Source organism: Rhinoderma darwinii, chromosome 11 (assembly GCF_050947455.1).
Source record: "Rhinoderma darwinii isolate aRhiDar2 chromosome 11, aRhiDar2.hap1, whole genome shotgun sequence".
NCBI classification, from domain to species: Eukaryota; Metazoa; Chordata; class Amphibia; order Anura; family Rhinodermatidae; genus Rhinoderma; species Rhinoderma darwinii.
Window position 1 is genome coordinate 6682012 of NC_134697.1, and position 15704 is coordinate 6697715.

The following is a 15704-nucleotide window of genomic DNA, read 5'->3' on the forward strand; positions in this document are numbered from 1 at the left end:
CCAATATCCCTGGAGGTCTAGAACGTCTCCGTGTTTAATATCTAATATCCCTGGAGGTCTAGAACGTCTCCGTGTTTGATATCTAATATCCCTGGAGGTCTAGAACGTCTTCGTGTTTGATATCTAATATCCCTTGGTCTAGTTTTTTCCTGTAGCTTTAAAACCGTATTAATAAATTTCTCCCATTGCGCACCGAAGACGCATCGTTTTGCATGTTCCGGACACAACATTTTTTCGTCATTGGATCGGTACAACGGCGACCGCGCACGAACAGGAGACAAACGCCAAATTAAAAATACAAAAACTCTGAACTTTCCAAGATTAACTCCTCTTTATTAAAAAGGTGAAATTACAAAAAAATTATCTACGTAAAATACTGTTTATTTGTGATCCAACATTAATTAGCGATACAACGATCAGCGATTTCCAGGGTAACGTATAGATTTCCACAGGACAGATTTTCAAAATGGCTCATGGTTTACGCTGAAGCAAGTATATAGAGGCATCTGCATGGAGGAGGGGGAGGGGGAGAAAGGTGCATATAGCATGAGACCGCTTTGTAAAAAATATTTCTGCACATTGCATACATATAGATATATTTTATATAGACATTTCTGTATACATTATTTAGAAAACATGTTATGTGTAGCAGTTCACAGACTCTCGTTCCTACTGTCGTAATACAACAACAAAAAATTAAAAGGGGTTGTCCAGGATTATTAAAAAAAACAAAAAAAAAAAACACTGCTGATTTTTTTCACAAAACAGCGCCACACTTATCCACAGGTGGTGTATGGTATTGCAGCTCAGTTTTTCATTCAATTTAATGGATCTGCAATACCAGACACAACCAATAGACAGATGTGGCGCTGTTTTTTGTTTTTTTTAAAGAAAGCAGCCATGTTTTTCTAATGGTGGAAAAACCCTAGAACCGGAAATAAAAACATTGGAAAAACACATTTGAGATAAAACAATGTAAAAGGCATCTGACGGAAAACAAAGGGGGTCACATAGAATTGCAAATATGAACAAGGTTGAATTTTTTTTTTTTTTTTGTCCAGTCTAGATCCAGATTTCTCATAGAATGAGTATATAGAACGTACAATCAAACAGAACATTTCACTTTTTGGCAATATTTTTTTAATATTGCTTGAGATTTAACAATTCATACATCCGCGTGGCTGTGCCTTGTGAGCGCCGCTCCTGGTTGAGCTTTATATTTATAGGAGATACAAAAAAAAAAAAAAAAATTCAAAATCTACCTGGACATCAATAAAAAAAAATAAAAATTGGATTTAAAGGATCTAAATTCTCCCATAAAAGCACCAGGTTAATGAAGGTCATTTTTTTTTCATTTAAGGCAGAGAAGATCGCGAGGCTTTTATCGACGGATTATTAAAAAATAAAAATATGAAATGGCTGAATTCAGAGAAATATTTCGTGTTCCGCCCTCAGTCGTCTGGGATTATTCATTCAAAAATAATTTTTTTAAATTCACAATTTCTGGTTGAATGTCAATGTCGTTTTATAGGAGGGGGGGGGGAGGGGTCCACGCTCATATTTCAATGCGATATTTTGGGGGGTTCATTTTTTGACATGCAATTTGCATAACCTTGAGAATTAACAGGCAATTGTTTTACATTTTTGGTTTAGAAAAAATAAAAATTGTAGCAATAACAACACGGTCGTCTCTATAGGACGAGGCCGCCTGCGGACACCGGGTGAAGACGCCCGTGATGCCCAGACGTGTGCCCGCTTCTAGAATGATCTAGGTTCTGTTGAGTAGAATTGGAGGAAGGGGGGGGGGGGGGTCCAGGTGTTGTGGCTGAAACCGGCCTTTAGTTGACCATTTAACATAAATAAAAAAAAAATTTTTTTTTTTTTTTTAAATGCAGCCTCTTCCCCCCCCCCCCATCAATTCTACAATATTCTCGCTAAATTTATCATACATATTCACACTGTACATGGAGACGATGCAGAACCATCTCCGCCTCATCCACTCACTGACATTCCTCAGTCACCCCCTTTACAGGAAAAAAATATATTTAATTATTATGGAATTTATTGTGTCATCTTTTAATATAGGAAGCAAAATAATCGATGGGAAAAAAATATATATTCTCTTAAATTCATATCTAAAAGCAATTAAAATTCTGCGTTTATTCCAGACGTGAAACGCCGCGCACAAAGGATTAAAAAAAATACTCTCTTTTCTAGAATATTTTCTTATCGAGCACTTTCATTTTTCGTTCGTTTGGTTCGAGCTGTATTACTAACAAAAAAAATGATTATTATTTTTTTAAACAAATAAGGCCCATCTTGTCGTTTCCAAATAAATGTGTTTTTTTTATACACAATACACGTTAGTATTTTATTTTTTTTAAACATGGAATTAAATTTATGGTCAATAAAAAAGAAAATAAAAAAAAAATATTTAAAAAAATATTTAAAAAAATAAACCTACAGCACACGTGAGGAAAGCAATAATAAAACTTCACACCGGTAACCCCCCCCCACTCACAGGTAACGCCCCCCCCCACTCACCGGTAACGCCCCCCCCCACTCACAGGTAACGCCCCCCCCCACTCACAGGTAACGCCCCCCCCCACTCACAGGTAACGCCCCCCCTTACTCCCGCTTGTGCAATATTCTTTTTAGAAGCCCTTTGGCAGCATCGAGTTGAATAAATTTGGCAATTAAAAAAAAAAAAAAATAATATTTACAATTGTAGATTCCGCTATTACACCACCCAGGTACGGACGCAAAAATAAAAAAACGAGTCTGCTTTTAATGACGCCGTGTCCCAAATAATCTATAAAAAGAAGTCGTGGGCTATTGGACACGGATATGCCGGCGATGTTGTACGTGGAGATATTCCAGCTTAGACGGTGTCGTTGTACCCGGCAGTATTTTATGGTGCCGCATAAACGGTCTTCAGAGATGAACAAGGTAAAAAGTGCGGCATTAACCCCGCCCCGGCCACAAGTGCCCCCTCCCCCCCCCCCCCTCGGGTCAGGCCTGCGCTCAGACAATACAATCATATAGAGGGAGGTTTGATATTCCAGTTAAAACTATTCCAGCTGTGTAAAAATATCAAAAATGGAACAGACTTAAAATTCTCGCGGCGGATCTATTTGTAGCGCACACCCATCTTTATAAGGAGCGCAATCACGGATCTGTAAAAAATTACTTCAATTTGGTTAAAAATAAAAAGTCCTTGTGGGTTTTTTAGTCTCTTTTTGTAGCATTAAAAATGAAAAAATGCACAAAAATCACAAGCTGGTTCTGCAAAGTCCTGGATGGCGGGGGAGGGTGGGGGTGACATTGCGGGGGATGAGCCCCTTCCGGCGTCCCAGGCAGATGAGTGGTCCAAAAAGCTCATGACGGCCGCTGGAGGCGAAGGCTTTATACAGCAAACACACCAAAGAGAAGCAGGAGAATGGCTGCGTGCTGGAGCCCAGAGATGAATAGCGCCCCCTCCAGCTCAAACTGGTTTCACCTACTAAGCCCCCGGAAAAAAAGGGGTTCGCCCCGTTCCCATAAACCAAGAGTTATGCCTCCAGCTTCTCCTTCTTTTTGTTCTTCTTCAGGAAGGACGGGGTGCGGAATTTCTTCTTCTTCTTGTTGGGGGACTTGGAGGGAGACCCTTCGGGGGTCATCTCCCCTTCGATGAACTTCTCCGTGCTCCGGACTGTGATCTCGATGTTGTCCCCCATGTTGAGCTGACTCACACGAATGGTCAGGTCCTCATCTGCGTCATGTTTGCCGTTCAACACGACGGGGGAATCCTTCTGGAACACAGAGTCCTCCAGAGGCTCTGATAGGTCGAGAAGGGAAAAAACAAAAAACATTTAAAGGGGCAGCTGCATTATTATTCAGAAATGGCATAAACAACAATTATCTGTTATGTCCTTATTATCACAACTGTTCCCTTTATGACAAGTCTTTTTTTTAAAATGTAATTACAACCAAAATTCTGCACTGATTAATTTCTTAATATATCTTTATAGTGATCCGAGCTCAGTTTTTCTGATACAGAGCTCCAAATCCCCTGCAGCACTATAGAATTATATTATAAACATTTTGTCTTCCTGCAGACACCACTAGAGGGAGCTCACTGCATAGAGATGATTTTATTGAATTTAATAGGAGCTGTATGCAGGGGGCTCCCCCTAGTGGTGGCTGCAGACAGAAGTTTATGTTGCCACATGCTAGCCCACACCTAGCCTTCCAGCTTTGGGTTCTGCACAACCCTCCAACGTGAGGCTTCTATGGGCAATGGAGGGTATGACAGGAGTTGCTTAAAAGCGTTATTCAGGACATTATCAATCACAGCAGAAGAAATGCACAAACTTACCAATCTCTGTGTCAATTTTGGATTGCGGCTACGGGAGTCATGTCCACGAAAGAGGACGGCGCCAAACGCTGCTGCACCCGTAGCCGGAGGTAAAGCTCAGGGACTAAATCGTCACAACCTCTTATAAAACTTCAGTGTGACGTTGGCCGTCTCCAATAAACTTTATTGATCCTGTTGCGGAGTTTCCCTTTAAAGGGATTGTTCAGGATTAGAAAAACTTGTCCATTGGTTTTGTCTGGTATTGCAGCTCCCTTGAAGAGAATGTAGCTGAGCTGTAATACCAGATACAACCTCTGGACAGACGTGGTGCTGTTTTTGGAAGAGTCATGTTTTTTTACTATCCTGGACACCCCCTTTAAGGGCACGAACACTGCGCTGGGTGACATTTTTACACAATTGTTTACATTTTGCAGATCTTGGTTGTATTTGTCCGCGCGCAGCACGAGGTAAATACCTGCAGAGCTCACTGGCGTCTGGGGCGGGGACTGAGTTACTAGGGCAGAAGAGTCGTCTTCTGAGATTAGATCATGCTCGGCATCTGTGGGGTTCAGACGGGGGTTAGTGGACATGCAAAGAAAACGGACGCGGTTAAATGAAGCGGGAATCATGCAAGGTTACGTCATGTTCTAGGATTGGGGGAGGGGGTTGGTTTTGGGGGTTCAAAAGAGACCAAGCGTCTGTCTGTTGTACCGGTGAAAACAATTATTCTCTGTTATCAGCTATGTTTGGCTAGATGGATACAATCTATTGCTCCCTGTTATCAGTCATATCAGGCTGGGGTGAGACTGATCACAGGTAAATACCAGCTGTTGTCCTGAGTTATCAGTTCAGGCTGGAGAGAGGCTGTAGGACAGAGGAATACAATCTATTGCTCACTGTTATCAGCCATTTAAGGCTGGGGAGGGGCTGACTGTCGTGTTCTTTTGATGGGATGGGCGACATCTCCAGTGCCCAACAGCGTGACAAGCTGAGCGGAGCTGTTCCTGCTGCGGGATCCCCCCATAATCAGCTGTTAACGTTGAGGGAACCCTGCGGCCTGGCTGAATAGGGGTGTAGGGGGAACTCCCCCCAGATCGCTAGGATGGGCTAGAAGTTGCTGATCAGCAGGGGTCTGACCTCTGGGATCCCCACTGATTCCCAAAATGAAGGGTCTGCAGCAAGAACAGAGCTCAGCGCCCCCTTCAGATTTAGTTTTGCATTACGCAGTGCCTGCAGGATATGTGCGGCCCGTGCGTGGTCTGTATATATGACCGGGCTGTGAGGTATGAGGAGTGATGGGGCTAGGGGGCGATAGAGCGGCGGCAGATCTCCCCCTCACCTTGTGTTCCGTCTTTCTCCTCCTCTAATAACTGGCTGAACGGATTTGGAGGGGGAGGGGGCGCGTTCTCATCCTCTTCAAACGGCATCATCTGCAGGGAACAGATCACAATGAGCGAATTCTCAGATCTTAGCGTTCGTCTCCCGTTACCCGGACCAAGCGACGTCAGGTTACTTGATGGGGTGGGGTCCGGATTCGGGAATGAAATATAAAAACTTACAGGAATTGGCTTTTCCACCACGATACCAGCCAAGACTTGTGACTGCGGTCCGGCCGTCTTCAAATCGTAGCGATTCTGCTCCCGGATCTAAGAAGATTTAAAATAAATTAAGTTCACTAAAAATACCGTTCGTTTATCCTGATCACCGGGTTCGTTGTATCTGAATATCAAATATTATATCCACTGTGACAACCATTCTCCTGCTCAGGAAACAGAGGTTGTCAAAGCCCCGCCCTTTTATTGTATTTGTCGTAGAGCGCTGTACTCCCAAACAATGATCTTCCGGTTGTTCTCCCCACCCCCCACCACTATGATTAATGGCTCAGTGCACAGTAATCCTGTCCAGGAGGCGGCAGCTCAGCCCCCGTCACCCGCACGTCACCTTGTTTCTCTTCTCCAGAACGTCTGTCGGGTTGGTATTTAATGGGACAAACTGGTTGGGATCTTCGATTTTGATGGGATATCCGCCAGTCTTATCGAGCTCTTCGGCTTTCATCCACTGCAAAGGAAGAAAAGGGACATAGGGGGTCAGAGGGAGCACGAATCAAAACAGCCCCCATAATGGAACCCCCACCCAAAAAATACAAATCCTTGAGTTGTCCAGTTCTTTTGCGATGCTCATTCTGATCTCATTGGTTCACGAATAGAATGTCAGAACCACAGTGAAGACTGCCACAGGGATAATATATGTACATGACATTCAGAGTTTGTGGAAAGCCGAGTGACCACCTTTACAGCCACAGTAACAGCCAAGTTGGAATAAGGAGAAAAGACTGGCTCATCTCTCTACGTGACTCGTAGCTTAAGACGAGGGGTCACTGGGCGCGGTCTCACCATGATCTTAGTTCTCGGACTCATCTCTCCATTCATAGACTCCTCGGGGACGTGAACCCTTAAGTAGGTGTTTGGAGAATTCAGCCAGCGCGTCTTCTCCCTCTGCTGCTTCTGCGCCAGGAACTTCAGTGGAGAACACGGCATCGCCTGGTCGTCTTCAAAGGAGAAGGCCGTGACCGTGGCGGGGATTTCCACCTCGCTCTTGTGCCGCGGCTTCTCTCGTGTTAGCGGCTGCCTGTAAGCGTACCCCGTCCTGTAACCCTGCAGGAAAAGCGGAATTCCTACATGTGCTATAGGAGCAGTACCACTTACAGCCTCTAGATGGTGCAGTGATTTTAAATTAACTAAATAGAAGTATTGTTTTTTTGTGAAAAATGTTTATAAAAAAAATAAAAATAAAATATATATATGTCCCAGTTCCGGGTGTATGTGCAGCGTAGGTTCCCACCTCAGAGGTCGCCTTGTCGTGGCAGGTGGGCTCACACAATTTGATCAAAATGTGCGCTAAGAACTTCCCTATTGTAAGTAGATTTAGCAGTAATGTATATTTATTTATATTTAGTGGCTTAGGTGACATTGGTGTTCGCAGTGTGCGGTCGCCATGCTCTTGTGTGCTATATATTTATATATATTTTTTATTTGATAGGAATTGTGATTATAGTAGGCGGCGCAGTGCCGTATAACAGCCACTAGATGGTGGTGCTGTGCCTATTTTCCAGCCCTGGATGAACAGGATTTGTGATTGGTTTGGGCCCCTCGTTGCTCTCCCAGTTCCTTACTTCTAATTGGATGCAGGAGGGACGGCGGAATATTTACCAGATTATCCAGCATTCTCATCAGAGATTCGAATTCCAATTCCCCGACTTTCCACTTGTACTGCCCTTCCATGTTCACCCCTCCCCCACCACTTGCTGCCAGAGAATGGGTGAGGGGCTTGTACTTCTCCAGGTCTAACATCAGCAGGTTGTTTACACCTCCAGACCCGGCCAGGGCATGTACCTGCGAGAAACGGCAACATAAATGAGAACCCCAAAAGAACCGCAATGGTTCCCAATAATCTGCCGCATTAGACACAATATTTGCGGCGCTAGAAGATAAATAGAAACAAAAAAATACAAAGACTGAAAACTTGAAGAAGAGGACCCCTTTAAGGTTACGCCCAATACAGTAATCAGACAGATTTCGTTGAAGATCTGCAGATATCCTAAGTGTTTGCACCCCTAGTAGAGACCGATGAGGGGGGGAGGGGAGTTATAAAGTGCGTGCTGCCCGTTATTGGAGCATCCAGCCTCTCATCCTTTTTTTGACTACGGAACAAGCAGCAGCCTGTAATCTGTGCAATGCTTCGTTGCATTGTGGGAGCTGTATTTTCTAGAGCATAAAAAGGAGACGTGAAGCCCTGCAACCTTACAGGAAGCCTGCATAGCTCCTAATGCAGCTCTGGATGTGATTGGAGTAGATGACAAGTAGTGACCCAAGAACATTCCGTTCCTCAGCGTCACGTGTAGACGTCACCTGTGAAGAGTTCCGGATATTAATGTCCTGCCGTTACCTGAACCTCACACGCCAGCTGCACATTGAAGATATAATGGAAAGCTTCCTCCACGGTCTCCCCCAGAGCCATCACCCCGTGATTCCTGAGCACCAACACCTGCAACAGTCAAAAGAAAGGCCCCGCTATGTAATGTGCGCTGGAATCATAGCGCCTCCTACAGGCGGACACCAGCTACAGTCCCAGTTACGAGCTTCTCAATTTCTACAACTTTCCAATAGATTGTTTCAAATCTTCGCTACTTCAGAATACCTGCTTGCTGTCAATGAACAGGGACATTCCTGACCTAATACAGCCGTTTTGCTACAACGTATCCAGTCTAGACAATACTCTGTTACCTGTGAACACATCTCTCTCCTGTTCTGATAGTTTGTTACAATGTATCAGTCTGGAGCGCAGACTAACTCACAGCGGATTCTCTAGACTGGATACAATTGTAACAAACCCTCAGAAGTTATAGGCTCGTACAGGTTTTTAGCCTGCGGATGTAAGACAGAATGTTCCCATTCAATGACAGCAAGCAGAAGTATAAAACAGGGACAAACGAAAACCGTATTCGAAAGTGGCAGAACTTTTCGATCCCATGACTGGAATAACCCTTTAGTCTCTGGCACTTCTTGAGCTTTATAGAAGTGAACATTGGGCGTTACCTTAGAACTGGGCCCCAGAACCTTCTGCAGCTGGATCCTCTCCTGCTGCTCGTCCAGAGACCCCTGGTAGTTGTAGTACGCCACGTTGCCGAGCAGCAAAGCTTCCTGGGAGATGGGGAGGATGCCGCACTTCATGGAGGAGACCTGACGAGGAAAGACGAAGACCATCAGACCTAAAGGCGACACCTCCCCCGCACGGCGCAAATCCGACGCTGTACGAGCATTGCGGGACCACCGGATAAGAGGTCAACAATGAAGGAAGTCATTTATTATGCCCGCGGCTGCTATGGAAACTTATCGGCACCCCTTTCTGTTTAAGCGCTTCGATGCCAAGGCCTTTAGGGACTGTGGCATCTAAGGGGTTAAATGGCTGGGACCAGAGCTAGAACTGATCCCAACTGTTACAGCAGGGTGTCAACTGTACGTCACATCTGATAGTCGGGTGTCACTCACAGCAGCAGTGGCGGGTGTATGTATATGGATCACACATCGCACATCAGGACGGGTGGAGTAAATGGCCGCGTGGGGGCTGAACCCGGACGGGTCGACACGGAGGTTGGTTGTGCCCTGATCCACCACTTCACCAACAATGTTCAGTTTGACCTGCAAAAAGCCAAGAAATTTTTTTAAGAAACAAGGAGCAGAACCAATGAGAAAATGCGGACAGTCCCTAATATAAACAATGGCCAGGAGGGGGCGCTGCGCTTACCAGGTTGGAAGCAGACGCTTCGGAGAAGGAGAGGCCTCTGGGAATCATCAGGATGTGGTCTTGCTCTTTGCTGACCCTGACCTACAAAAAATAAAAAATTGCGACAAAGGGTTAAACCACAAAACAGCGCCACCTATTGGCCATTATAGGTCATTGCCGCCCTCTAACCAGGCAAAACATTCCAACAACATTAAAGGGCCGGCGTCCAATCTTCTGTAAATAAAGTTTAATTATCGAATAATGAAAAGTTCTAAAACTTTCTAAGAAACTTTGCATCTGAATGCCTCACCATTTGAGAGCTCTGCTTGCTGTAAGTGAATTGGAGCATTCTTGTTTACATCCAGAGGCTGAAAAATCATCCTGATCATGCGCTGCTCACACCAGAAATAGATCTGATACACTGTAACAGACCCTGCACCTGTGTGAGCGGTGCTTTTGAGCTTCTGGATAAAGAAGAATGTCCCACTCACAAGCAGAGATCTTGACGACGGTGAAAGCATTGAAACAATGTATGTCTGGAGGTCATCCAATAAGGGCGGAAGCAAGAAATCACATCTACTCCGATTGGCTGAGCACATCTACTCCGATTGGCTGAGCACATCTACTCCGATTGGCTGAGCACATCTACTCCGATTGGCTGAGCACATCTACTCCGATTGGCTGAGCACATCTACTCCGATTGGCTGAGCACATCTACTCCGATTGGCTGAGCACATCTACTCCGATTGGCTGAGCACATCTACTCCGATTGGCTGAGCACATCTACTCCGATTGGCTGAGCACATCTACTCCGATTGGCTGAGCACATCTACTCCGATTGGCTGAGCACATCTACTCCGATTGGCTGAGCACATCTACTCCGATTGGCTGAGCACATCTACTCCGATTGGCTGAGCACATCTACTCCGATTGGCTGAGCACATCTACTCCGATTGGCTGAGCACATCTACTCCGATTGGCTGAGCACATCTACTCCGATTGGCTGAGCACATCTACTCCGATTGGCTGAGCACATCTACTCCGATTGGCTGAGCACATCTACTCCGATTGGCTGAGCACATCTACTCCGATTGGCTGAGCACATCTACTCCGATTGGCTGAGCACATCTACTCCGATTGGCTGAGCACATCTACTCCGATTGGCTGAGCACATCTACTCCGATTGGCTGAGCACATCTACTCCGATTGGCTGAGCACATCTACTCCGATTGGCTGAGCACATCTACTCCGATTGGCTGAGCACATCTACTCCGATTGGCTGAGCACATCTACTCCGATTGGCTGAGCACATCTACTCCGATTGGCTGAGCACATCTACTCCGATTGGCTGAGCACATCTACTCCGATTGGCTGAGCACATCTACTCCGATTGGCTGAGCACATCTACTCCGATTGGCTGAGCACATCTACTCCGATTGGCTGAGCACATCTACTCCGATTGGCTGAGCACATCTACTCCGATTGGCTGAGCACATCTACTCCGATTGGCTGAGCACATCTACTCCGATTGGCTGAGCACATCTACTCCGATTGGCTGAGCACATCTACTCCGATTGGCTGAGCACATCTACTCCGATTGGCTGAGCACATCTACTCCGATTGGCTGAGCACATCTACTCCGATTGGCTGAGCACATCTACTCCGATTGGCTGAGCACATCTACTCCGATTGGCTGAGCACATCTACTCCGATTGGCTGAGCACATCTACTCCGATTGGCTGAGCACATCTACTCCGATTGGCTGAGCACATCTACTCCGATTGGCTGAGCACATCTACTCCGATTGGCTGAGCACATCTACTCCGATTGGCTGAGCACATCTACTCCGATTGGCTGAGCACATCTACTCCGATTGGCTGAGCACATCTACTCCGATTGGCTGAGCACATCTACTCCGATTGGCTGAGCACATCTACTCCGATTGGCTGAGCACGTTTGGATGTCCCAATGGGTCAGTTTTAAGGCTTTGGCCCCTCTACCCACTCGATGGTGCATGAATGAATACGAGAATGACTTCTGCACTTTGCAAATCAACAAGTAAACCAATCTCTTCATTTAATTATTGACCCGTCCTAAAGTGGCGCTACTCACCGTGATGTAGGCATTGGACAGGTGCGCCCACCCGAAGAGATCGGCAAGGCGGTACATGGAGGCCAACTTGCAGCGCGTCAACTTCTCTCCCTTCGGCATCAGGCTCTCTATGGCGGGGTGAATGTCATTAACCGGAGTGACCATCCCCAGACCTAGAAAACAAAACCAGACCATGAATTACTGAACAACCCCCCCCCCACCCGAAAAAAGCCCCCGCTAAGGCAGGACAGACAAGCTGCTGTAATCAGGATATAGGAGCAGATTAAAAGCCAAGCCGCATACCCGTCACCATGATGTGATCAGTAGGGGGCGCTCCTGGGTGTCTATACACGTCCTTCAACACTGGAGCAAATGCAACAATACGTAATAGCAAAATAAATAATATGGAGCGTCCGGGGGTCAGGTATCCGGTTATTATTTACGCCGGCATGGATTGGAAGAAGCTCCCGGCTGCCGCTCTCCTCGCGGATATTATGAGGGTGCAGCCGAGCTCTTGTTTACAGCTGCCAAACCTTTGTACCTATCAGTCACCCTCAGGACACATTTATGGATGGGCGTGCCAGCGCAGGTGAGCCCGCACATGGGTGATGTTGACGATAACAGAAGGATTTAACTTATTCGTGGCACAAATCGACACATCGGCCGTCAGCGCCATAAACCCTGCGCACGTGGACAGGTGTAATGCTGTCCGGTTATTAGGCTAAATGTCTAGATACAAGTACAATGCAAAAGTATTCACACCCCTTGATGGGTTCTCCTTTTTTCTGGTATTGGTTAGTATTTGAAGCTGGCGGCATATCTATACACAGAAACAGAGCGATATGAAAAAGTATTCACCCCCTTCCGGATGTTGCGCGCTTGTCACATTGTGCGATCTCTGATCTTCAAACAAAACATCATATTAGACAAGGGAATCAGAGTAATCATGTAATGCTGTATGTGGACTACATACGGTTAATGTAACACCCAGATCACCCATGTGCATAAGTAAGTGCCCCCTTCACACCAGACATAATGGGGACTTAACAGCCCACCTCAGATCCTGGCCACCTGTAAAAGCGAAGGGGGGCAGAAATGCCCCTGAAGGTGCCATGGTGCTGACGGAGGGGCAGTTCTGCATTGCACACAGGGTGGTCTTCCTTTCGCCCAGTGACCAATGCACTCGGCATATGGGGGGGCTGCAGTTACATGTGCCCATAGGCAAAAAAAAAAAAAAAAAAAAAGTTTAACAAAAACCAACTGCAAAGGTTACCAGAAACTTACTGAGAGGAGATGAGGCAAAGCCGGCGAATGAGCTGGCCATAATGTAGTCCGCGATTTGCTGCAGAGCCAATAGCCCGGTCGGGTTGTTTCCTTTCTGCATCTGATCCTGAATGAGACTTTCCAGGTCCTCGCGAAACGCCTGAAAAGATAAAGACCAATTACAGAGCGCAAGTAAAAAAAATGGACGTACCTTATTTATCTTGTGCTGGGTTACATTCAGTCTTATTCTCCTTTCACCTTCAGAGCTGCATTCGAAATTCTGCTTACCGCCAATACATCTCCCACAGTGCTCTTCCACTGAGCATGCGCTGAACAGACATTGAACCAGAAGAAGTAGCTGAGATAAGAGGTCCTGCAGTCTGAGAGCGAACAGAAAACCATCAGAACTGTGAATGCAGCTCTGGATGTGACTGGAGTATAACACATAATGTAACTAAATATTGGAGTTGCTGAATGATGGTCAATCATACAAAAGCAGTGACCGGAACCCAAGAGCAGGGCGACAACTTTATTCTCAAGTCACTTTGGACCTGTTCACACCCTATCACCCCCCACCCCCCTCCGCCAGAGGAAAGGGAAGAGCAGCTGCAATACTACTCTTGGGCCCCTTTTTTCAGGGTAAATCTCTGATCTGTTGCATGCCTCCTACTATTAATGGAAGATATTGGGGGACGGTGTCAGACCCTGTGGACAGATCCCACCAGAAGACCTACAACCGGTTCACAGGCTCTTTAGAGCGGTCACTCGTCTCAATGTATCGGTTAATTCTGCAGCGCTCGAGCAGCTCATGCTTCGGCCTTCCAGAACACGTGTTTGCAAAAATCCCAGACATTAATTGGCTTTTTGTTTTTAATTAATTTACTGCCTGGGGCGTAGGAACTGCTAATGATCAGAATGGGTCGGCTCATGTAGGAGGACGAGCATCCACACTCCAGCGTTTCCTCCTACACAAGCACAGGGGAGTCTGGAAAACTGCCCGGCACCAACTCGTCTATCTGTGTAAACACCGAAAAATAATGGAGGAAAAACTCCCTCAATAACTCCGAGTGCTAGAGGATAAAGTGCTGGAGCGGTCGTCCGGTCTTCTCACGCGCTGCACCTGCTCCTCCTCCAAGACGTTCTCCCCACAAACCCAACGAGATTCTGAAAAACTGCCTAAATCGTCCAATTATGTAAAACCGCTAGAAACACGGCAAAAAGATCACAAGAATAAATCCAGCACAGTCACTGCCAACACAGAATATTTACAGGACAAGGTGGACACCGGTTATTACCCAAAAACCTCCAGTCAATGTCCCCCGTCCCCCCCCCCCCCCATCTCCAGGATCTGTATAAAGTCCCTTGTGGGCTTCTTTAATCAACGGTCTCAATCAGATCTTCTCTCGTGCTGCACCTATTTTCTGAAACTCTTCCCCTTGACAATGAAGGTCTCCAAGACCTTAAAGAGTCTCTGTCACCCCATTATAAGTGTCCTATCTTGTACATAATGTGATCGGCGCTGTAATGTAGGTGACAGTAATGCTATTTATTTTGAAATACGATTTTTACCACTTTGAGCGATTTTTTGCTTTATGCTAATGACTTTCTTAATGCCCAAGTGGGCGTGTTTTACTTTAGACCAAGTGGGCGTTGTACAGAGGAGTGTATGACGTTGACCAATCAGTGACCAATCAGCGTCATGCACTTCTCCCCATTCATTTACACTGCGCTAGCGATATAGTTATATCACTATGTGCAGCCACATAAACACACTATAACATTACTCAAGGCAAGCGTAATCTCGCGAGATAACGCTGTAAACGGTCATTTCCTTGCTGGAAATCTCACAGAAAAGATTCAGACGTGTCCAGATTCTGAATACACATCACGTCCTGGCTGGAGGTAATGTATATTCACTGTCAGGACACTTGAGTAACGTTATAGTGTGTTTATGTGGCTGCACATAGTGATAGAACTATATCGCTAGTGCAGTGTAAATGAATGGAGAGGAGTGCATGACGCTGATTGGTCAGCGTCATACACTCCTCTGTACAACACCCACTTGGTTGAAAGTAAAACACGCCCACTTGGGTATTAAGAAACTCATTAGCATAAAGCTAAAAATCGCTCATAAAGTGGTTTAGAATAGAACGTTTTTCTAAATAAAAAGCATTACTGTCACCTACATTACAGCGCCCATCACATTATATAGGAGACAGGGCACTTATAATGGGGTGACAGAGACTCTTTAAAGAAGTTCTCAAGTTCTAGACAATAGAAACTCCTCTATTAAACCTTTGCAAATACAAAGAAAATAGCTGAAAGGAAATTTAAATCCATAGATTCTGGCGTAGTCCCGGCCATCAAAACAGAATCCTTCCAGGACCACGTGGACACAATGACTAGTTCTAACCCAGAAACATCTGGTCAATCTGTCCTCCTCTCAGTCCCTTCTGTCACCGTCTACTGCTTCTGTATACAAGGTCTTCCTTCAATTAACTCTCCTCATCTAGGTCTTCTCTTGTGCTGCACCTGTTTTCTGGAACGCTCTTCTGCCTGCCTGACAATCTCCTTGCAAATGTATTTTTTTTTTAAATAGCAAGGCAGTAAAAGACGGAGATAGATGTGGCAGAGTCCGGACAAGCTCCTGCCCCTTCTCTACCCTCAGTTCCAGGCCAGTAGCTTTGATCGGGGGGCCTGAATAACCTGAGCCCGGTTGCTAGGGATCCAC

The 15704-nt window shown here is 45.8% G+C and overlaps 1 protein-coding gene across 5 annotated transcripts in view; it reads right to left on the minus strand.

The window, feature by feature from the left end:
• Positions 1-312: 312 nt before the first annotated feature.
• The window catches only part of ADD3 (adducin 3), a 57098-nt gene continuing 41706 nt past the window's right edge, over positions 313-15704 (minus strand). For 2 of the 5 annotated variants that reach the window (XM_075842822.1, XM_075842823.1), the window contains 14 exons: positions 12995-13133; positions 12569-12613; positions 11732-11883; positions 9641-9721; positions 9385-9534; positions 8932-9075; positions 8282-8380; positions 7546-7728; positions 6730-6990; positions 6278-6394; positions 5896-5982; positions 5676-5766; positions 4812-4895; positions 2620-3817 (listed from right to left, as the gene is read on the minus strand). In XM_075842822.1, the coding sequence (XP_075698937.1) occupies positions 3552-3817; positions 4812-4895; positions 5676-5766; positions 5896-5982; positions 6278-6394; positions 6730-6990; positions 7546-7728; positions 8282-8380; positions 8932-9075; positions 9385-9534; positions 9641-9721; positions 11732-11883; positions 12569-12613; positions 12995-13133 (1899 nt within the window). In that variant the 3' untranslated portion in view covers positions 2620-3551. Of the gene's footprint in view, positions 507-2619; positions 3818-4811; positions 4896-5675; positions 5767-5895; positions 5983-6277; positions 6395-6729; positions 6991-7545; positions 7729-8281; positions 8381-8931; positions 9076-9384; positions 9535-9640; positions 9722-11731; positions 11884-12568; positions 12614-12994; positions 13134-15704 lie in introns of those variants that run through there. The other 3 variants (XM_075842826.1, XM_075842824.1, XM_075842825.1) reach the window with 3 other exon arrangements.